The following is a 23,484-nucleotide window of genomic DNA, read 5'->3' as shown; positions in this document are numbered from 1 at the left end:
CCCTCCCCTCAGTCTCCCCTCAGTCTCCCTCCCCTCAGTCTCCTTTGCCCTCCTCTCAGTCTCCCTCCCCTCAGTCTCCCCTCAATCTCCCTCCCCTCAGTCTCCCTCCCCTCAGTCTCCCTCCTCTCAGTCTCCCTCCCCTCAGTCTCCCTCCCCTCAATCTCCCTCGCCCTCCCTCCCCTCAATCTCCCTCGCCCTCCCTCCCCTCAGTCTCCCTCCCCTCAGTCTCCCTCCCCTCAATCTCCCTCCCCTCAGTCTCCCTCCCCTCAGTCTCCCTCCCCTCAGTCTCCCTCCCCTCAGTCTCCCTCCCCTCAGTCTCCCTCGCCCCCCTGCCCTCCCTCCCCTCAATCTCCCTCCCCTCAGTCTCCCTCACCCTCTTTCCCCTCAATCTCCCTTGCCTTCCCTGCCCTCAATCTTCCTCACACTCCCCTCAATCTTCCTCAACCCCCCACCCTCAATCTCCCTTGCCCTCTCTCCCCTCAGTCTCCCTCCCCCTCCCTCCCCTCAGTCTCCCACCCCTCAGTCTCCCACCCCTCAGTCTCCCTCCCCTCAGTCTCCCTCGCCCTCCCTCCCCTCAATCTCTCTTGCCCTCCCTGCAATCCCTCTCCCTCCCCCCACTATCTCCATTTTGTCTCCCTATCTGAAATCAGTTTGCTTGTTTTCTTGCTTCTGAATTTCCTTCCTTATTGAAGGTAAGTTCCATGAGAGCAGGGACCATGTCTGTCTCTCGCGTGTTTGCTACGATATTCCCCGTGTCTGATGACTCAGGTGCTCAGTGAATAGTTGGTGGGTGAACGAAGGATTCGCAGTGAGCCAGGGGAAGTGCGAGGAACAACCTCCCGGGTGGGGGACAGCACATGTGGCGGCGCTGTACGGTTTTGGGCCTCGGTGGCCGCTGCACCCAGGCAGGAAGCAGGTTCCTTCTGACTCTGTGTCCTGTGCTGCAGGCGGCTGGTGGAGCGGCTGGAGACCATGAGGCGGAACGTGATGGGGAATGGCCTGTCCCAGTGCCTGCTTTGTGGGGAGGTGCTGGGCTTCCTGGGCAGCTCGTCCGTGTTCTGCAAAGACTGCAGGAAGGTAAGACCCTGCTCTGGCCCTGCCGTTCCGGCATCCCAGCCTGGACCCGCCCTGGTGCTCTGTGGCTTTGCATCCTGGCTCCCAGGAGTGTGTGCGTCTGCGCTGGGCATGTGGTATCCTCTGCCTCTTGGCAAGAAGGACTAAGACTTAAAAATCAAATGGCCTGACGTCTAGGGCCAGCTCTGGGTCTCGTCGCGTGGATGTACCTTCTAGCCCTTCTGCTAGAGTCATGCCCAAGCCACGAGACCCAGACCTGGTGTTAGAAGTCAGGGTGCGAATCTAGCTCTTCTGCTAAGACCTCAGAAAACTTGTTGAGTATCTCACACCTGATGTTCCTCATCTGTAAAATATGGTCATGATGCCATGCAGCTCACCATGCTCAGAGGATTAAATATTCCTAAACGCAAAACTCTTCAAACCTTGCCTGGCACATAGGCACTCAATAAATGTTATCTCCAGAATATATTAAGTCAACAAAAACAACATGTTTTCAGTTGTTATTAGATGCATCCTATTTTCCTCAAGGCCAAACAGTGTGCTGGGATGGCACTTTCTGTTCTACTGGCCTCTGCTTCTGGTGATCCCTGGTTACTCAAAGAAGAACGATCTTTGCAGGGAGATCAAACTGATTTTCTCCTTATACTGAATTGTGCCACATATTAAATGGTTTCATATTGAATCCAGGACTTTTTAAATATAACTTTTAGTTTTTCCTGGAGTTTCGACTTGCCTTTTTCTTATTGCTGAGAGAACAATCTGTCTTCTAATCCTCAAGATTAGTTAACATCTCAATTTTACAATTACATGGAGGCTGTTTTTTTCCCCGTTATAAACCCTTCTGGATTCTCACTCCTGCTCCTCCTAGGCCGGGAGCTGCACGGCTATTATAATGGGAGTTCCCTTTGCTGCCCTCCCAGGTTAGAAACACTGTTCTCCAGAGACCATGTCTTCCTCTTTTTTTGTGTTCACTTTAGTTTTTCTGGAACCCATCCTCAAGTAACTTCCATGTGCTACTCAAGTTTTTTTTTGTTTTTGCTTTCTGGAGACAGAGTCTTGCTCTGTCACCCAGGCTGGAGTGCAAATGGCACAATCTCGGCTCACTGCAACCTCCGCCTTCTGGGTTCAAGCGATTCTCCTGCCTAAGCCTTCCGAGTAGTTGGGATTACAGGCGTGCGCCACCACACCCAGCTAATTTTTGTATTTTAGTAGAGATGAGGTTTCGCCATGTTGGCCAGGCTGGTCTCGATCTCCTGACCTCAGGTGATCCGCCCGCCTCGGCCTCCCAAAGTGCTGGGATTACAGGCTTGAGCCACCGCGCCGGGCCTAGTCGTGGTTTTAAGACTTGAGTTACTATACTGAAGAAGACGGAGAAGGAACTTTTTTGAGATGATATTGGGCAAGGGAACTAAAAAACAAGTAATGATCAAATAAACAAGATGATTTCAGGAAATAATAAATCCTGGGAAGAAATAACAGAGGTCGGAAGATGGAGGATGGAGGATGGCGTGGGGTGGGAAGTGCTGAGAGGACCGGGAAAGATGGAGAAGTCAAAATAAATGAACATGGACGTGGATCATGGAGGCCGTTGGCAACCTGGAGGGCATTTTCAGGAGCACCCAAAAGCGGGATGAGAAAACCGAGGGTGCAGTGAGGTTAATCTGCCCGGTAATAAGTAGGGAAGCCAGGATCACAGCTGTGGTCAATCTTTTTTCCTGTTCTGTCATATGTGGTAAACTGGGCTGAGGAATGTGGATTAACTGGTCCAAGAATACTGGAGGGATGATGGGGACGTAGGTGTCAGGCTTTGCTGGCTCCTTCTCAGCCCTGCGAAGGGCCTGGACTACAGGTCAGTGGAGGGGGGATGGGGATACAGGTGAGTGGAGGTGGGACACAGAGGCTTGGGAATGGCCGACTTCCAGGACTCGGGCAGTGACTCCTGCCTGGCAGAACGGGACCTGGCAGTCTGTTTCCTCCTCTGTCTCTCAACCCCACAGCTGCTGTGAATATTCCAGCTACAGGGGACTGTGGAGAGGCTGGAGCCCGGCCTGCGGTAGATAGTCCAGATATGGAGGTCCAGGAAGCCCGGCCTGCTTTCCCTGCGACCGTCCGGGGCCTGTGCCCACAGAGGCCGCTGCTGGTCTGGCTGTTGACGGTTAATCCAGCTGCCCCTTGGAGCCGTGTCTTAGGCAGCAGTGGCCATCCCGGGGAGGGGCCTCAGCTGGAGGTGGCCCCCATGCTGTCCTGGAGCTCTGGGCTGGTCTGGGCGTTTCCGTTGCAAGTGGTTCTTGGTGTTCAGCCGCCGAAGGTCCGCGGAGGTGGGACTACGGGTCCTGCCATGAGGCGGGGGAGCCTTTGAGCTTCTGAGGGGCTTGTTCCAGGATTGAGGTGGGAGGAGAGGGTATGGGAGGAACACCGCTGGATGGTGGGCATTTGGGGGCTTTGGAGGGTCACTCTAACTTCTCGGAGAAGGTGGTGTCGTTCGTTCATTCGTAGTCACTCATTCTTTAAACAATAGCCCATCGTGTGCAAGCCCTGCTCCGGGTGCTGGCAACGCCGTGAACGAGACAAAGTCCACCCTGTGGTGGAGATGACTTTCCAGGGGTCGGGGCATGGAGAAGACAAAGGAATAAACATGGAGCAGCACTAGGTACCCGAGGACGCCACTGAATTAATGCGGAGCTCCTAGCGTGCGGCCTCGGGGTCTCTCCGGGCTCAGGACCAAACAAGCAGGAGCTGGCCCTGGGAAGATCTGGGTGGAACCGTCCCGGCGGAGGGAACGGCAGGCTTCCCCTGGATGAGTCCCGAAGACCCTGAGGCAGGAACCAGCTGGGCATGTTCAAGGGGCAGATGGTGGCGTCTGGGGCAGGGAGTGTGAGCGGCGGGATGGCCCATCGCACGGAGCCTCGCCGGTCAAGGTCAGGAGCTGAGATTTCACCTGAGTTTAGTGGGACGCCAGCGGAGTGTCCGAAGCAGGGGTGTGATGTGATCTGTGTTTTTAAGAGATGACCCTACGGTCAAGTTAGGTGGGGATGGCCGTCACCGGGAGATGACGAGGTTGGGGACAAGGCCACGTACGGACTGAGGCCATCTGCTAAGACAGAGCGTCGGCCTCTTCAGTGTATTCTCAGCAGATGGGGAGGAATTGGGGTGAACGAGGGTTCTGGGAAGGAAAGAGCCCCAGACTGCCGGGGGCCGGGGCGAGAGGTCGCTTGGTCCACCCTGAGCAGCAGGTGGTCCTGGACTTGCCGGTGAGGACTGTCCCCACACAGACGCCACGCAGTGCTGGGGCTCAGGCCTGGATGGGAGGGACGCGTCTGTACTTCGAGGGGTGCCTCCGTGTTCCTGCAGGACTGTGAGGTGGTCGTGCCGGTCCCTGCAGGACCAGACGGACTCGGGTTGAGGTCCCAGCATGGCCACCGTGGCGCGGTCTCATACAGGTCACTTAACCTCTCCGGGCCTCTGTTCTTCCATCTGTAAAACGGGGTCGTTAAGCTTCCGTCTCTGTTGATGGATACCGCGGGGCAGCATCACTTGCCTAATTGCTCAGGCTAGAACTTCCAGTACTGTGTTAAATATTGTGATGAAAGTAGTATCCGTCGCCGACCGCCTGGCCCGCGGGCAGCATGCAGTAAAGGGTGCCTGTGACGGTTAAGAATCCACTCCAGGGTCCTGCCTGCTGAGGCCACACCGTGTTACCAAGGATGGAGCAGATCCCCAGACATTTCAGAAGAGGCTGAGTGACTCCCCGTGGCATAGTCGGCTCAGGCCCCCGTAACAACACGCCACAGACTAGGCGCCTTCAGCTGTAGGCGTTTTTCAGTTTGGAGGCACGAAATTCTGAGATGAAGGTGCTGGCTGATCCTGTGTCTGGTGAGGGCCCTTTCCCGGGCACGCAGACGGCTGCCTTCTCCTCGTGTCCTCGCGTGGCAAGGGGAGAGGGCTCTGGTCTCTCCTCCTCCTGTTGCTTTTTTGTTTTTTTGACAGGTTCTCACGCTGTCACCCAGGCTGGAGTGAAGTCACGTGATCATTGCTCACTGCAGCCTCCACCTCCTGGGGTCAAGCAATCTTCCTGCCTCAGCTTCCCGGGTCGCTGAGACTACAGATGTGCACCACCGTGCCTGGCTAATGTGTAATCTTTTGTAGAGACAGGGTATTGCTTTGCTGCCCAGGCTGGTCTCAAACTAGCTCTCAACCCTCCCACCTCTGCTTCCCAAAGTGCTGGGATCACAGATGTGAGCCTCTTACTTTTCTGATAAAGACACGAGTCCTGTTGGGTTAGGGCCTCACCCTCGCAACCTCATTTTACCTTAATCACCTCCTAAAGACCCTCTCTCCAAATACAGTCACTCTGGGGGTCACGGCTTCAATATAGGAATTTTGAGGGGACACAGTTCAGTTCATAGCACCCACATTCTCCTCCCTGAAATTCTTGTTTTCTTAAAATTGGAGCTCCCGCAGTTAGTCCCATATTTTCTATAATTTACATAAAAGCCTCTGGAAGCCTTTGTAGCTCACTGGATGTCCTGAGCCAGCAGGGACGACCCTCAGCGTTCGTGCGAGTTATTCACGTAAACGTCTCTCAGTCGCTTAGCCTGTTGTGTGCCAATCCTGGGTTAGGGGGATCCAAAAAGAGAGGTGTTCAGGGTGGTTGCTTCCCTCAGGTCCTGGCGGTCATGATGGGCCGACGGTGGTACTCTCTAGCGTGACGTGCACTGTGGCTGGGACCGGGGGTCCCAGGACTCAAAGCAGCCAGGAGGGCTGGCAGATTGGAGGCCGGGCAGACTTCTGCAAGACTGAGGGCAGAGGGAAGGACATCCGGGGAGGGGAAGACCACATAGGCCGAGGCTCAAAGCTGGAAACAGGCTGGGCGAGCGTCCAGTTGTGAGGATGATGCCCGGGGGAGCACAGAGGCGTGTGCTGAAGGGAAAAGGAGCACAAGATGCAATGGCAGATTTGACTTAGGGACAGTGGACGGTGGAGGAGGGATGGGGCCTGCTCCAGCTGCCTCTGAGGCTGAGATCCTGGGGACCTGCAAACCCAGGGCAGAGCTGAGATCTTCGGGACACTGAGCTGTAGGTGACTTGTGAGAGGGTGGAGTCTTTCGGAGGACCAGCTGCGTTTGAGCAGTGAATGGGCAGGTGCAGAAGGCTTGGGACCCCAGGGAGATGATCGCAGAGGCACTGACCCCTTGGGGGCCCTGCTGTAGGGGGTGGTTGCCTAGAACCTGAGTCACTGGAGATGCAGGGAGGCCCAGACATAGCCCCTGTGAAGCCCTCGTCCCTGCAGGGCTCTCTGATGTCTGGGAGGAGAGACAATGCCATCCGTTCCCCATTCCATGAATATTTATCGCACACCTACTGGTGTCAGGAGCCAGGCAGATCCCAGTGCTGGGGGCAGGGGAGGTGTGAAACCATCATGGGTAATTAATTACAGCTGGGGCTGGGAGGGCTCAACACGGTGCAGGGAATCGGGCCCTCCATTCTGGGCCTGCCGGTGTCTGGGGCACCTCCCTGTTTATCTCCGTCTCCACATTCCGCCTCCGCACCTTCTGCGGATGGCTGCAGCCCGCGGCCCTGGGAGGTGTGTGGGCTCAGGCAGGCTGGAGAAGGGATGCTGGGGAGATCCCCGCCGTGGGAAGCATCCAGGCCCAGGCGTGGTTGGGGAGGACAGAGCCTCAGGTGCTCCTGGGCACACAGAGGCGTCCCCAGCAAGAGCTCTGGCAGCGTTCAGCAGCTACAAGCTAATGAGCTCTCGGGCGGAAGCCGAGATGCCAGTCCTGGGCGCTGCGTCCCCTCCGTAATTGGGCCTGCGTGTCTCGGCTGCCTGCCCTCATTATCTGAGGACCGTGGTGGGAAGGGAGAGGGGCTGGCTGGTTAATTAGAGAGGCCTGGTGCTCCTAATTGCTTGGGATCTGAGTCAGCCAGCTTTGAGTCTCATTGAGAGTCCAGCCAGCGATGGGGAGCTGAGTGGGGCCCCAGCAGAGCCCACCTGAGCCTGGGATGCCTTGTCACTGTTTGAGGGAAGCGATGGTTTTTTTTCTGGTCTCAGCCAAATGTGCCCCACATTGTGGGTGCCGGGGAGCCTGCTATGAAACGATAGCCTGAGTCCTAATGGAGGAAGACTGGGCAGTCTCATATTTGCCCGAGTCACTTAGAGGAGGTCTAGCTCAGGTGGGGCAGGTGCCACCCAGCCCAGCATGGAGAGAAGGGGCTGGACCAGAACCTGACCTTTCCCCCAACCTGGCTTGAGCCCACTTTGCTCTGAGGAGGGGGTGTGTCCTGCTGAGAGTCATCCCGGACCCTCGCAGGGGCGCTGGCAGGAGCCTGGGGTGGGGGACATGCCGTATCCCAGACCCCCGCAGGGGCGCTGGCAGGAGCCTGGGGTGGGGGACATGCCGTATCCCGGACCCCCGCAGGGGCACTGGCAGGAGCCTGGGGTAGGGGACATGCCGTATCCCGGACCCCCACAGGGATGCTGGCAAGAGTCTAGGCTGGGTGGGGGACGTGCCATTTTCCTAAGGTTTCAGCTTCCCTCTCTGTTCAGTATCTGGGACTCGAGGCCCTGAAGCTGTGGAAGGAGCAGGGGGAGTGTCCTTGTCGCTCTTCTGCCTACAGAGCCCGACTCTTTGCATCAGTGTGTTCCTTTTTTAAGAGACAAGGTCTTGCTCTGTCTCCCAGGCTGGAGTGCACCGGCAAACACAGCTCACTGCAGCCTCAAACTCCTAGGCTCCATCGATCCTCCTGCCTCAGCCTCCGTCGTAGCTCGGACTGCAGGCGTGCACCACCTCGCCTGGGTAATTTTTCATTTTTTGTAGAGACAGGGTCTTGCTATGTTGCCCAGGTGGATCTCAAACTCCTGGCTCAAATGATCCTCCTGCCTCAGCCTCTCAGAGTGCTGGGATTATAGGCGTGAGCCACCGCACCCAGCCTCCATCACTGCTTTATTCCCAGCAGCCAGCCCTCCACTCTTAGACATGGCAGTGATTCGTGACCTGCCTGCAGCAGCTGCCTTGAGAGAGTTTGCTCACCCCTGAGGGGTGTTCTCCTGCCTTGGGAAGCTGTGGGGGTCCCGGCCCCGTCCGGTTTACAGAGAGCTCCTCCTGGAGGTGGAGGCGTTAGGGCTAGCGGAGAGCTCCGGTGCTGATGGGGTCTCTGCTACTCAAAGTGTGGGCCGAGGACCAGTGATGTGCATCTCCCCTGGGTGTTCATTACAAATGCAGAATCTCAGGCCCCCACAGACCTCCCAAACTGGAAGCTTCAGTGTAACCAGATCCCCTTTGTGTAATGCTTTCGAGGTTCATCCGTCGGAATTTCCATCCCGTTTAAGGCGGAGGAACGTTTCGTTGCACGCGCTCCGTGTATCCACTCACCTGTGATGGACATTTGGGTTGCTCCACGTTTCAGCTGTTGTGAACGTGCCGCAGTGAGCATGGGCGTACGCACCTGTCTGAGACCTGCCTTCGATTCTCTTGCGTCTATACCCAGCAGTGGAGCCTCCATCCTGCTTTCCGTGGCAACCGCAGCGTTTTACATCCCCACAAGCATAAGGCTCAGGAGAAGTCAGTGTTTTGCAGAGCCTGCCTCCCAGATGGGTGTGCGGTGAAAGTCCTCCGCGGCCCCGTCCCCTCCTCCCTTTCCAAACCTGACCCTCAGTGCCCGTCCTTTGGTGGAGCTGTGGAAGCTCCTTGAGCCATTTCATCCAAGTTGCCTGCAAATTGGCCTCACGATGTCCTTTCTCCTCTCAACCTAATTCCGACGTGGAAGACGTGCGTTTGTGACTCATGACAAAGATGGATTTTTTCATTCAGCGACTGAAGCTTCCTAAATTCCCGGAAAAAGTCACTTAATTCGTCTGCCCCGAGAGGCTGCTCCGGCGGCTCCGGCATCTCCGCGGCTGTTTGGCAGGAATGGACTTGGCCCCAGTTGCTGGGATCGGAGGAGTGGACCAGACACTACACGGTGTCTTAGAACATCGGCCTTGCTCGGAGTCTGACGAGTGGAACGTGTCCACTGAGGCCTCCTTTTCTCTTGCTGTCTCGAGGCCTGCGTGTGGCTTTTCTTCTTCCAAAGAGAGAACAGCTACTTTGTGCGGTGCTGAGCCCCTGCTGTTCACCCCAGCACACTGCCGACCTTCAGCTCAGGGTCATCAACACGGAGGCAGCCAAGGGGCTGCGGGGACCCAGGGCGGGCCTGGGCAACCACACGGATCCCTGGCGAGGCCCAGAGCTTTCTGGACGGAGCTTTGCGTGACTTGTCCCCCGGTCGGTTCCTGTGCGCACTCAGCTCACCTTCGTGCCAGGCCACAGGGCTGAGGAGGTGGAGATGCTGGCCCTGCCCTCCAGGAGCTCATGGTTGGTGTCAGATATGGCAGTGCAGTGAGAAGTGCTGCAGAAGTAGAAGGCAGGGATGAGCGCGGGGCGGGTCTGCCGCGGGGAGGACCTGCCGACGGATGGGCTTGCCGTGGGGAGGACCTGCCGGGGGGAGGACCTGCCGTGGGATGGACCTGCCCTGGGGTGGACCTGCCGTGGGGAGGACCTGCCGGGGGGAGGACCTGCCGTGGGATGGACCTGCCGCTGGACGGGCTTGCTGTGGGGAGGACCTGCCGGGGGGAGGACCTGCCGTGGGATGGACCTGCCGCTGGACGGGCTTGCTGTGGGGAGGACCTGCCGGGGGGAGGACCTGCCGTGGGATGGACCTGCCGCTGGACGGGCTTGCTGTGGGGAGGACCTGCCGGGGGGAGGACCTGCCGTGGGATGGACCTGCCCTGGGGTGGACCTGCCGTGGGGAGGACCTGCCGGGGGGAGGACCTGCCGTGGGATGGACCTGCCGCTGGACGGGCTTGCTGTGGGGAGGACCTGCCATGGGGAAGACCTGCCCTGGGGCGGACCTGCCGCTGGACGGACTTGCTGTGGGGCGGACCTGCCGTGGGCGAGCTGTGGCACCTGGGGAGGTGGGGGAGGACCCCAGGCTGCCAGGTGGAGCAATGTGGCAGCCGGGCCTGGAGGCGGGTGACCAGGTGCCAGGAAAGGGCACTTCAGGAGCAGGCACAGCTCTGCAGGGGCAAGGTGCCAGGGAAGTGTGGGGGCACTGGGCGCGGCTGGGGCTCTGGTTATGCCGGAGTGTGAGAAGGAGAGGAAGGGAGGAAAAAGGAAGAGGAGGATGGCAGAGGGGAGAGGAAAAGAGGCCGTGAGGGGTAAGAAGCGGATGGGGAGGGAGGGCTCTGTGTGCCGGGCGCAGGGGCTGGGCTTGTGTCCTGTGGGCAGCAGAGCCACCGAAGGGCACTGAGCAGGGACGTGACAGTCTCAGGGCCTGGGGGGAGGTTAAGTCCAGAGGCAGAGAATTCGTGGATATTGAATTATCCAGTTCGCCATAACGAGGGCCTGAATTAAGGCAGGAGCGGCCGAGATGGAGACTCTGAAGACAGGAGTTAGCAATGGCAAAGCTGCCAGCCGTGGAGAGCTCACTTAGAGGCACCAGGTCCGCACCCACCTGAGGAGGAAGACCACCCTGCGAGGTCACGGTCTCCACGTTGCAGGTGAAGCAATGGAGGCGAGGCGGGGGTTAGTCCCTCGCCAGGTCACACGGCGGGCCGGTGCTGGGTCCGAGGCCTTACCGGCCAGGTGCGCGTGGGCACAGGGCCTGCGTGGAGGGTGGTCTGCGGTGGGAGCAGATGTGGGGAAGGGGCTCGTGGGGCATGGTGGTGGTGGGGCTGGGGGTCCAGGGAGGCTGTGTATGTTCCAGTGAGTCCGGGCTGGATCCCAGGCCGTGGGTTAGAAAGGGGCCGGGGAAGTCGGGCGCAGTGGCTCACACCTGTAATCCCAGCACTTTGGGAGGCCGAGGTGAGACCGGGAGTCTGAGACCAGCCTGGGCAATGTAGTGAGACCTCATCTCTACCGAAAAAAAAAAAATAGCCGGTCATGGTGGTGCCCAGTTATGTTTCCAACTACTTGGGAGGCTGAGGCCGAGAACGGCTCGAGCCCCAGAGGCGGAGGCTGCACTGGGTCACGATTGTGCCACTGAACTCCAGCCTGGGTGACCTGTTTCGAAAAAAGAAAAGAGGGAGGGAGGGAGAGAAGGAAGGAAGGGAGGGGCCGGGCAGGGAGGCTGGCGGCTCAGAGGCAGATGTTGTGGGGGTGACTGAGTGATGTGAGCAGCCTGGGAGAGAACGGGGGCCCAGGTTGAGGAGAGGAGCCCGCCAGGTGGGGCGTGGTGGGACAGTGGCCGGGCGGCTGTCTTCTTCCCTCGAGCCGGCCTGAATGTCTGTGTGGAGACACTCCTGTGACCTGGGGTCTCCACGCGGTGTCCTGCTGCTGAGATGCTGGGGCCGGGACCGCTGCCGGGCACCTGCCGCGTGTGTGGTCAGGTCACCCAACGCTGGAGGAATGCAACTGAGATCCAGCTGGGGAGGAACCGGCCTGTAACCTGGGGAAGCTGCCGGGTGGGACGTCGGGGCAGAGGAGGGGGGTGTGAGCCGGGCCTCCAGGCTGGATTAGTCCTTCCGTACCCGGCCGTCAGCTGTGAGGCAGGCACCACCCACCCTCCTCGACTGTCCCATGGGGGCTCCGCAGTGCGGCGGGCGCAGCTCAGGGCTGTTGTGCTCCATCTCGACTTCGCCTCGGCTCGGGCTTTGACCCTGAGCCCCTCCTCGGCCAGTGCTGAGACACGAGGCCAAACCTCTGGCTGTTTCCAGAACTGGTGACTCTGGCCGCCTCCCGGGCTGTGTGCCTGCTGGTGCAGACGCCCTGGAGCCCTCCCCAAGCACCGGTGACCCTGTTCCTCTCTTACACCCGGGCCGGAGCTCGTGGCGCTGGACGGGGGCGGCCCCCGATTCCGTAGCACCTGTGAGCTAGGATGGTTTTTACTTTGTAAATAGCTCGGGGGGTGGGAGGGAACAAAAGAAGAAGAAGATCACGTGGCATGAAACTTCAGTGAGTGTAAATCTCAGTGTCCTTCGAGGTTTACGGGAGCCCAGCCACGCTCTCGCTCACTCCTTCTCCTGTGGCCTCCGGCTCGTTCGCCCGGCCCTGGCTGGATAGAATCCTTATAACAGCCTAAAACGTTTACTTTCTGGCCCTGTACCGAAACGGCAGGCCCCCCGCCCCAGCCGTGAGCCCACCCAGGCACCAGCCGCTCAGAGGTGAGAAGGGGCCTGACTTCCTTCCCCTCTGGTTATGTCGTTGGCCGGGGCGGCCTGGGGTACCAGCCTCAGTGGTCTGAGCCTCAGCAGATTCCAGAATTTAATGATTTAGCTTCTCTTGGTCTTACTCGTTTTCTTTCCTCGGAATTTTAAAAAGTAACTTCCACTACTGTGCAGAGGTTTGGAACACTGGACTCTGGCTTCCTGGGTTCTCCCGCCTCTCTCTGCCTCGGCTTTCTCACCTGACGTTGGGAGTAATCATAGTACCTGCCTCGGGGTGCTTGTAAGGATTGCAATGAGGAAAGTACGTGATAAGCTCTTAAACGGTACCTGAAACGTGGTCCCTGCTCCATAATTATTAACACGTGGACACAGCCCTTCCTCCCTGCCCCCCCCACCTCTTTCTGATAACGGCTGGGTGATTGAATTCATTCCTAAGTTGTCAAGTCTTTTGTTTTTTCGTTTCGTTTTTGTTTTTTCAGACAGGGTCTCGCTCCGCTGCCCAGGCAGGAGTGCCGTGTGGTGCGATCCTAGCTCACGGCAGCCTTGACCTTCTGGGCTCGGGCGATCCTCCCCCCTCAGCCTCCCGAGCGGCTGGGACGACAGGCGCGCCACCACTCCTGGCTACGTTCTTATTTTTTGTAGAGACTGGGTCTTGTTACGTTGGCCAGGCTGGCCTCAAACTCCTCAGGCGATCCTCCTGCACAGCCTCCCAAAGTACCGGGATGCAGGCGTGAGCCGCCAACCTTAACGACAAGTCATTAAAGCCTCAGATTTTTTCTCCACCCGGAATCCTGTGGAGAACTGCCAAGGTTATTTTCTGACTGGGATGCCTCGTAGACATTACATATTAAGGACAATCCAACCCTAGAAAATAAGTCAAACACTGCAGGTGTGTGTGAAATAGGAGGCTACCGCCCCTGGCCGTAGCGGTCTGGGTGTTTGTGCTTCTCCCTCCCTCCCTGTCTCCACACTCACAAATCCTCGCAGGGCGGACGCGTATATACACTCTCCATGGGACCAAAATATATTGCTTATTCTGGAATTCCCTCTTTTCATCTTCTTTTCCTACTTAATCAGATATCAAAAACATCGTCCCATGACCATACATATAAATCACACTTCAGTTTTAGAAGCTGTGTTGTACGCGGGGCCTTTTCACGCTTCCCTGTAGCCCCCCTTTTCCAGGCGGCTCACACACCTGCAGGGCAGGCCTGGGGTGAGTGTGGGGGGCAGCCGGGAGGGCCGGGCCTGGACCCACCCTCCCTTGACGGCAGACGCCTCCCATCCTGTTTCCCGTTGAGTTTAGCCTCTTCCTGGGGTCCGAATCTCTCCTGGGGCCACAGCCTTCTCTGCAGGGCGGCTCCCATGGCTTCCTCCGCCGTCTACTCCCCACACCGCGCACAGACACACCCGCTCACGTCTCAAATCCAGCTGAAGGCGAGGCTCAAGTTCATTCCCTGCAACGGCTCCTTGGACCTTGTGTGAATCGAAGGACAGACGTGGGGGATGGGGCCGTGCTGCCTAAATTCACAGGTAAAACACATGTGAGCCTCCGTGTTCGTGCCTGGCCTGCTACACCCAGACCTGCGGGAGTCAGAAGACGGCGATGCTCAGAACCTTCTGTGTGACCTCAGATGAAAACTGATCCCCTCTCTGGCCTTCCAGTGACAGGCGAAGGCTGGACAAGAGAATCTCCTGGGCCTGCCTGCGGTTTCCTCCCAGGCGTCTGGGGCTTGGTCCGGGCCTCGCAGCCTCACTCTCCGCAGATGCCACAGTGGCAGCAGCTGGGCTGGGAGCCGAAGCCCGTGCCTCATGCTGCTGGGACACAGCTGGACGGGTGGTTATTTTAAAGCCGTGGCAGGTTTGCTGCCCAGTTCGCTTTGGCTCAGGCTGTAGTGAGTCTGCCCTCTGAGCGGGAGGAGGTGAGGGAAGGGGGTACCTCTGAAAACCCCTGTGCCTGACACGTCTATGATGTCGTGTGTCCCTCGTGGCCCCCAGGAGATGGGCAGGCAAAAGTCAGTGTTTATACTCGTTTTCCAGATGGAGACACTGACCTTGGAGGGATGGGATGACCCCCTCTCGGTGACACAGCTAGTGCCTTGCGATTACTCCTACAGTGAGCTTCAGAACGTTGCCTACAGGCCAGGTGCAGTGGGTCACACCTGTAATTCCTACACTTTGGGAGGCCGAGGTAGGAGGATCACTGGAAGCCAGGAGTTTGAGATGACCAGCCTGGGCAACAAAGCAAGACCCTGTTTTAACAAAGGAAAAAAATTAGCCGGGCATGGTGGTGCTCCTGTAGTCGCAGCTACTTGGGAGGCTGAGGCAGGAGATCACTTGAGCCGAGGAGTTCAAGACCAGCCTGGGCAACATGGCAAAACCCCATCTCTACCAAAAAAAAAAAAAAAAAAAAAACGAAAATTAGCTAGAAATGGTGGTGTGCATCCATAATCTTAACTAGTGGGGAGACTGAGGTGGGAGGATTGCTTGAGCCTGGGAGGTTAAGGCTACAATGAGCCGTGGTCCCACCACTGTACTCTAGCCTGGGTGACCCTGTCTCAAGAAAAAAAAAACGCAGAGCTTTGTCTATGTACCTTTTAAGATGTAAAGAGATCTAAAGATGCACAGGAGACTCCCAAAGCAAGGTGATGTCTGGCCCCACTTCAGAATGAGGCGGCCGGTGGAATGAGGTGGCCGGTGGAATGAGGTGGCTGACGGCTGCATGCCCAGTGCCGGGGAAGGGATTGCAGCCCCTGTGGCGGAGCGTCTGGGGTGAGAGGTAGCACCCAGCCCTGGGCCCCCCTGAGGCAGGGCCCCCTGCAGAGTGGACCTGAGACCTTGCCCTGGTCTGTCCCACCCTTGAATTGGCTGGACAATGGTTGGGTACGTGGAGGAGTGACGGCCCAGCCTCGCTGTGAGGCCCCTGCTGGAGCGGGAAGAGCTTCTGTAGGCCTAGGCCGGGGTACCTGGGACACTGGTCAGGGCTGTCCTGCAGTGACTCCTTCTCCCCAGACACCTGCCACCCGGGGTCAGGGCTGTCTTCCCCGGGTCTGGTCAGTGTAGCTTTGGCAGCAGGAAGAAGGATCGCTGGCAAATCCACTTAGGGGCCGTTACCAGGCGCCGTGATTTTGTGCAGCCTCTCGTCCTCTGTTGTGGTAAATAACAGATAATGACATTTGCGGTCCAGCGCTGCCTCGTGCTGCACACCTCGCCGGCCGTGCCCTGCGCGCTGCCACACTCCGGGAGGCCTGCGATTCTTCACTGGCCTCCAGTCGTCCCTCGGACGCTGGCTGTGACATTTCCCTGCAGCCGTTTGCCGTTCGAGGACCTTAACTCGGGATGGACTTAGCCCGTCTCGTTCCCTGTGGGAGGACGCGGGGGGCAGTTCTGCCGATGGGGGATTTGAGGGGAAAAGAGGGAGCCGGTTCATTTCCCCCAGGCTCCTTGTAGCCTGGGCCTCAAAACTGAGAATCAGGCCTTTGTCGGAGGCCTCTGGCCCTCTCCTTCCAGACTCTCCTCTTACCCTTGTTGTCCTGCCTCCCATGGGAGGGAGGGAGGGAGGGAGGGAGAATTCTGCCCCAGGTTACAGATGGATAAACTGAGGCTGAGAAGGGTGAGACCCTTCTCTCCAGGAACCATATACAGGCTCAGACAGCAGCGGCGTTCGGGCCCTGCAGGGAGTGAGGCCGGAGCACCTGGGTTGCCAACCCCAGGGGAGGGGCTGCTAGGCCATTGCAGGGCCCCCACTGGGTTCCAGACTGGATGAGTCTCCTTTGCTTTCCAGCCCGTCCTCTGCTCCTCTCTCGCTTGTTCAAATGCAGCTCTGGTCAGGTCACTGTCTCCCTCCTTCCCCCCAAAGTCTTCAGTGACTCCCTGCTGCCTGCAGCATCAGCCCTAAAACACCCCCACCAGGTCCCAAGGCCTCAGTTCCTTCCCTGGCTGCAGCCTGCTGACTCGAGCCGTGTGAGTGAAATCCGCTGCTGGGAGTTCTGAGGCCCAGGTCCAGGCCTGGCTCCCCCGGCCCCAACCTGCCGTCCGCCTCCTTGGAGCTCTGTTCTGTGCATAGCAGGTCCCTATGGGATCGTTAGTGCCGTTGCTGTTAGAATATTAAGAAATTCTTGTCTAGTCTGCTGCATTTTTCAAATAAAAAAATAAGTCCCAATAACTTGTATTTGCTGGCTGGGAGTTTTTTTTTTTTTTTTTTTGGAGACAGCATCTCCCTTTGTCACCCAGGCTGGAGTGCAGTGGCCTGATCTGAGCTCACTGCAACCTCCGCCTCCCCGGTTCAAGTGATTCTCCTGCCTCAGCCTCCTGAGTAGCTGGGACTACAGGAGCGTGCCTCCATGCCTGGCTAATTTTTTTTTTTGGTATTTTTAGTAGAGATGGGGTTTCACTGTATTGACCAGGCTGGTCTCCAACTCCTGACCTCAAGTGATCTGCCCACCTCAGCCTCCCAAAATGCCGGGATTACAGGCATGAGCCACCGTGCCCAGCCTGGCTTGGAGACTGTTGACTGTATCCCAGGCGTGGGAACGAACACAGGGAAGGGAGAGCGTATTTTTACGGACTGACCTTTTCAGAGTTGTGATAATCCTGGAACATCAGAGAGGTCAGTGCTCTACCCCCGGGATTGGGGTGGGGAGGGCTGCCGAGGGGCCCCGCCCGCCACGCTGAGCTGGTGGGGGCAGAGCTGGAGGACGTGGGCCGTCTCCTGACTTTGGCTGGGTGGTCTGTGCTGACTCGGCCGTGGGTCATAGGGGAGGAGACGTCAGGGTTCCTGAAGGATGCGTATAAGTTTGCCAGGTGGGAGCCACAGGGCACGGAGACAGGGGGGTGGTTAGAGGGTTGGGAGCAGAGAGCAAATGTGGGGCTGGCGCGGTGGGCTTGGCAAGGCCAGTGGGGATGGGACTAGAGAGAGGTGGGGCCTGGGAGGGAAGTTGGCGTGTGTGTCCCTGTGTCGTTTTCTTGCCTCTCTCCCCATCAGCTCGTGAAGCCCCCTGTCCTCTGGCTAGTCCAGGGCCCGCTAGTAACAGGGACTTAGACGTGTTTGCGGAATGCCCTTGGCAACATTGGCCCTGACCTGTGACCAACCCTGCTCTTCACCAAATTCTAGGGGACGGGTTGGTGGAGAGAGAACCGAGGCTGCGGCCTCACCCTCCTGGGAGTTTTCAGCCTTCCGGAAGCACCGGACTTTAGCGTCTTGGGCATCAGGCCCTAGAAATAGAGGAAAATGCCGGGGAAAGTGCCTTTTCCTCTTCTCTTACAGTCACTCAACACAGCACGCTCCTGGGACCTCCGGTCACCAAGATGTGTGCGGATTTCTCCCACCCACTCGCGATCCGTGTTCCGCAGCAGATTCTCCAGTGGGCTGTGCTCAGTTCAGGCGCTGTCTACCCCGAGGTAGATCCCGCACGACGAGGGCTCGGCCCCAGGAGACTGTCCCCCGCCCCGATGCCAGTCGCACGTCCAGGCCTCTGGAACTTCTGAGCAGCTGGCTGTGATCTGGGGTTCCCACAACCCATACTTTGGGTTCAATAATTTGCTACAGCAGCTCACAGAACTCGCGGAGAAACCCTTTGCTTTTGTTGACTGGTTTGTTACGAAGGAAACTACAAAGTACACAGATGAACAAGGCGGCCTCCAGATGGGAGAGGAGCCGCGGGTGGGGCACGTGGGGACGGGTGAGGGGCTCTCGGGCCCCTCTGGGGCCTCCCCGCGGGAACCTCCATGTGTTCAGCTGTATCTGGAATCTCCCCAAGCCCCGTTCTCTTGGGTTTTCGTGGAGTCTTCGTCACGTAGGCCTGGTTGATTAAACCATTGGCCAGCGATGACGGTCTCAATCTTTCTAGCTCTTCTCTCTTCTCTGGAGATTGGGGGTGGGGTGGAAAGTCACAACCCCTTGGTCATGTCTTGGCCTTTCTTGTGACCAGACCCCAGCCTGAAGCCACCCAGGGGTGCCCCACTCCAGTCAACCCACTGGCATACAAAAGACACTCATTGCTCCAGAGGTCCCAAGGGTGTGAGGAACTCTGTGTCTGGACGAAGATCAAATATATTCCGCAGCGTCCCAGGCCCACAAGCTGGTCAGGTGCCAGGAGCTGCAGAATTGCCGAGCTAGGATCTGCTCTGCCAACCTGAGCTCCTTGTGAGGCCAGGGCCGGCCACAGCGGTGTCCTCCCTCCCAGGCGAGGCTTCCGGCCGCCCCCAAGGAGGCAGAGTCACTTGTAGCCGTTGGCTCAGGGGCTGCTGGGAGGGACCGGGTGTTTTCGGGGATAAAAAACAATGATTTTTTAACATAGCCCAGGCCAGGTACTACCAGGCAGCAGGCCCTTCACTTCTCTATGAGAAACTGTCTGCGGGACGCCCCCGCCCAGGGCTTCCAGAACACAGGTGGGTTATACAAGCAGGGCCGAGGCGGGCGGGCTGTGCAAGCAGGGCCGAGGCGGGCGGGTTGTGCAAGCAGGGCCGAGGCGGGCGGGTTGTGCAAGCAGGGCTGAGTGGGGAGGCCGGGGCTGGCTCTGTCTGGGGTTTTTGCTTCCCGCGTTTGTGTTCCCGGAACGGCCAATGTACATGCGAAAAGCGGGCTGCCATTCTCCTCAGAGGACCTCGACCCCCACCCCCCACAGGACGGCTCCGTCCTCTTTCCTTCTCCTGGCTCCTTTGTAACCAGGGATGTCCGTTTCTCAGCTCGGTGTCGGGCAGACCTGGGAGGCTCGGAGAGGGTTGTGTGCCAGAGCTCCTGACGGGACTCTCCGCAGGGGGACGGCTTGGATGCACGTGGATGTCCAGTCCTCACTCACCCTCGGGGAGAATCGGTGTCACGGTTTGTCCTCACACAACGCCCCACGAGACCCAGGCTTGTCCCCTTGGATGTTTGAAGGGGATGATTCTGGAGTCTCCCAAGAGGCCTCCCGAGCAGAGCTGGTGGATTCCTTTTCCTTCTCCGGCAGGACGTTGGAGCGGCATTGATCCACATTTCAAAACCCAGGCTCCCTTTGGATACTTGTGGAACCCTTCCACATCCTCTTTTCATACGTGATTTGAAGTTTCAAAACAGTATTGTGTGTTTGAAAAAAGTGGGCATGACATTGAGTAGCCCGTCTTTGGGCCCTGCAGGTTCTGACTGCCCCCCACAGCCCTCAGGGGCGAAGGTGCGGACCAGTGGGTGGCCGTGGCGAGCCATCGGCAGAAATGAGCACGCGGGGGACTTGCCTGGCCTCTGGGCTTGACATCCTCAGTCTCGTTACCAACGTGGGGTTGGTCCAGGAGCTGCTCCTGGCTGTGTCCTCCGGCCCCGTAAGGACAGCTCCTCGGTCCGTCCCACACTGAGGTGCGTTCCCCCGACGTCCATTTCTGCACAGGTGTTCTTCAGTCCTGGTCAGACTTAATGCTCTGTCCGCTCAGGTTGGCCTTTTAAAAATTTGAGTGGGTCTCACTCTCACCCAGGCTGGAGTGCTGTGGTCCAGTCACAACCCACTGTAGCCTCGACCTTCTGAGCTCAAACGATTGTTCCGAGTAGCTGGGACTACAGGTGTGCACCACCAGGCCCGGCTAACTTTTGTATTTTTCTTGTAGAGACGGGGTCTTGCTATGTTGCCCAGGCTGGTCTCGACCTCCTGGGCTCAAGTGATCCCTCCCCTGCTGGCATTTGTAGATCTCTTCACCACATCAGCAACCCCCACACCTCACGCTGGGCTCAGACCTGGCCCCCACTGTGTTCTCCACAGATGCTGAATGAACTCCTGGAGACCAAGCCCCACATCCTGTGCTTCCCCCTTTGATTGAACATTATTAGATTTGCTGGGTTTTATTTTTATTTTATTGTTTTGAGACAGAGTCTTGCTCTGTTACCCAGGCTGGAGTGTAGTGGTGCCATCTCAGCTCACTGCAACTTCCGCCTTCTGGTTTCAAGCAATTCTCCTGCCTCAGCCACCAAGTAGCTGGGATTCCAGGTGCGTACCACCACGCCCAGCTAATTTTTGTATTTTTAGTAAAGATGGGGTTTCACTGTGTTGGCCAGGTTGGTCTTGAACTCCTGACCTCATGATTCGCCCACCTTGGTCCCCCAAAGTGCTGGGATCACAGCCATGAGCCACCGCGCCCGGACAGATTTGCTGGTTTTTGAAAACCCCCCTCTCACCTTCTGGTTTAGCCACCCCATCCACCCCTTGGCCCAAGCTCCTGTTGAATGCACCGTGTCCCCGTCACTCATGCTGCACAGCCCTCGGTCCAGTTCCAGGCGGCTCAAACCTCCTTTGTTCCCCGTGTCCTGCTGGAAAAGATGCAGAAACCTCTCTGGGACTGAGAGGGATGCCGAGGTTAACCAGGACTGGGAAGGGGTTCACCGAGGCCCCGTGGGGTGGGCAGGTGAGGCACTGTCTCCCCTGGCCCCCCGGACCCCCGGCCCCCAGCCAGCCTGGCAGCTTCATCTCATCAGAATAAACCGATTTCCCTGCGACTGACACTCGCAGAGGCACGAGTGCAGAGACGATCCGAAGCCCGGTCCAAGCCATGATTTCTTATTATGCGCTCCGTGAATGGTAATAGCCGACAGCTGATGCTGTTGCCTTTTTTACCCTCCTCTGCACTCGGGACGCGGCGGTGACCGCATGAGTGGCAGGCGGGGGGAGGAGGCGTTTGGCGTTTTGGACGTGGAGCTTGAAAGCGACAGGAAATGATGGTTCTTTCAAGTGGGAGGGGTGGCCGGGGGCTGGCACAGGCCTGGGGTTTGCAGGTGGTCCCCAGGCCGTGTCAGAGGCTCTTCCGATGGAGGGGAAGGGCCTGCTGGGTGGTGCTGCAGCCTGCCGGCAGCCTTGGTAAAGGGGTGGTTCTGCCCTGTGTGGCTGGTTCCCCTGGGAGCCACCAGCAGCCAGGATGGAGGGGGGCTGCCCTGTGGCTGGTTCCCCTGGGAGCCACCAGCAGCCAGGATGGAGGAGGCTGCCCTGTGGCTGGTTCCCCTGGGAGCCACCAGCAGCCAGGATGGAGGAGGGCTGGTGCTGCCTTTGCAGGACACGGGTAGGAAGCCCAGAGAGACTCGCCTTCCTCCTCAAATGTTTCTCCGCTTGCCTCTGGCTTCTGGCTCAGACCAAGCAGCAGGTGGCTGCCATTAAGGCTGTGCCTCTTTGGGGCCTTCTGTGACTTGGTATTTGTGGGTGGTCAGGGCAAGGTCGAGAGCTGGGCGTGGCCCCCCGGCTGTGTCCTGAGGAATGGGAAGAGGGGCCTGGCTGTGCCCCTCCCACTTGAGGCTTGACCTCATCTGTCATTCTGGAAGAGGAGCCAGGGCCCAGGGAGCCAGCCCTGCCTTCCCTCAGGGTGGGGACCGTGAAGTGGGGTCCAGGCAGGAGGATGCTAGCCAGGCAACCAGGCCCGGCTGGGGTAGCAGGAGCCCAGGTCCGAAGCTCAGACAGAACAGGGTTCGCATCCCAGGTCCCCACGTCCAGTTGCTTAACCTCAAGCCTCAGATCCCTTGTGTCACACAGGAACGGTCACACCCACCTCGGAGGGCTGTGGTGAAAATTAAATGAGATTCTGCGTCAAACAGCGAGCTTGGTGCCTGGTGTAAGCATAAGTACCCAAGAAGGTATATAAATATTTATAATTATATACATCAATATCTGAACTGTATATACATTTAAAGTCATTTGGCAGCAAGGCCTGGGTTCCAGACAGCGTCTACAGCAACAGAGCCACATCCAGCCTTTCCACGGCCGGCCCACTGGGGCAGGTGATGCTTCTCCAAGCCTGGTGGATGGCGCTTCAGGGGCTGAGCAGGGCTGAGCTTATGATCGGAGGGGCCGGTGAGCCAGGGCAGTATCTGGGACCCGCTGTGGGGGTGCACAAGCCTGATTACACTTGGGCCATGGTCAGCCACTGTGGCTGTCTCCTGTCTGTCTGCGTGGACACTTTCAGCTTCTTTAATCCATCCTGACCTGCAAAAATCCAGACCTGGTCAAAAAATGAAGTTGGGGCAAGTGACTTTCCAAGGCATTTAGCATAAGCGTCCTTTAAATAGGAATCCTGCTTATCCATTTAAAATAGATTTTGACTTTGCACAGTTGGATTTCCATTTGGGCTGATCTCCTTCTAGATAGTTCTCTGTGTATATATAGACGCCTCTGTAGATATGGACGTATCTACATGTTTATGTGGTGGATGGCCCTGCCATGCAGACTGTTTCCAACGTGCTTTTTTAAACTTAATTTCTGGTGACTATTGCCCCATACAGCGTCATCATCATTTTCGCCACTTTTTCTATTTACATCATCATTGTCTATCGCTGCATAGCCTTCCCCTAAACCCAGTAAGATTTTCCCTTTTGAAGGTTTGATTTCTAGCATCAGGAGGACATTGTGTGGTGTGAACCACACACATGGAGGCTCCCTCGTAATGCTGTTTTGTGCGTGCACCGAGGCCGTTCAAACGTAGCTATTTCTTTCCCTGTTTTATCGCGGCAGGGGGATAACCCCTCTGGAAGCAGCTATTTCCCTGTTTTATCGTGGCAGGGGGATGACCCCTCTGGAAGCATCTATTTCCCTGTTTTATCGCGGCAGGGGGATGACCCCTCTAGAAGCAGCTATTTCCCTGTTTTATCGCAGCACGGGGATGACCCCTCTGGAAGCAGCTATTTCTTTCCCTGCTTTATCGTGGCAGGGAGATAACCCCTCTGGAAGCGTCATCCGCAGCAGGGTTCCTCCTGAGAAACCAGCTCACCTGCCAATTTCAATTCACTGGAACTCTCAGGAAAGTAATTTTCCAGATAAAAGATTGCTATTTTTTACATGAGATGGTCGGGCGGGGTGGGGCCTCACTATGTTGCCCAGGCTGGTCTTGGCCTCAAGCAGTCCTCCCACCTCGGCCTCCCAAAGCGCTGGGATTACAGTCGTGATCCACTGCACCTGGCCCTAAGTTTTGCTAGTTGATAAACTACTCCGTTCCATGGGACACTCTTTGAGGACAAAGGGCCGTGTCTTGTTTGTCCTCAGCATTCTTAGAATAATGCCTTCCCGACAGTATAGTAAACACGTTTGTGAATTGAAGCTCCAGACGTTTAAACCAGCCATCTTCAGTGTTCATTTCCACAGCACAGCGTACGTTTTCCAGGCCTCCTTGGACAGAACGTTTGAGCGCAGTTTCACCCTAGCCCTCTCCGTGCGATGGATGGTAACACTGTGGAGCCAGGAGCGTGAGGCTGTTCGCCGGTGACCCGGTGACTCCAGACCGCGGCTGCTGTGAGACGGCGGCATCTGCTTTCAGAGCAGTTTCGTTCCC

At 57.6% G+C, this 23,484-nt stretch overlaps 1 protein-coding gene across 12 annotated transcripts in view; it reads left to right on the top strand.

Annotated features, from left to right (window-relative positions):
• The window catches only part of RPH3AL (rabphilin 3A like (without C2 domains)), a 184,650-nt gene that overhangs the window by 67,667 nt on the left and 93,499 nt on the right, over window positions 1-23,484 (top strand). For all 12 annotated transcript variants that reach the window (XM_073023845.1, XM_073023844.1, XM_073023838.1 and 9 more), the window contains exon 4: window positions 948-1,077. In XM_073023845.1, the coding sequence (XP_072879946.1) occupies window positions 948-1,077 (130 nt within the window). The remainder of the gene's footprint in view (window positions 1-947; window positions 1,078-23,484) is intronic.

This window comes from Chlorocebus sabaeus, chromosome 16 (assembly GCF_047675955.1).
Source record: "Chlorocebus sabaeus isolate Y175 chromosome 16, mChlSab1.0.hap1, whole genome shotgun sequence".
Lineage (NCBI taxonomy): Eukaryota > Metazoa > Chordata > Mammalia > Primates > Cercopithecidae > Chlorocebus > Chlorocebus sabaeus.
The sequence above is the reverse complement of the archived record's forward strand: the minus strand, read 5'-3'. Positions and strand labels throughout refer to the sequence as shown.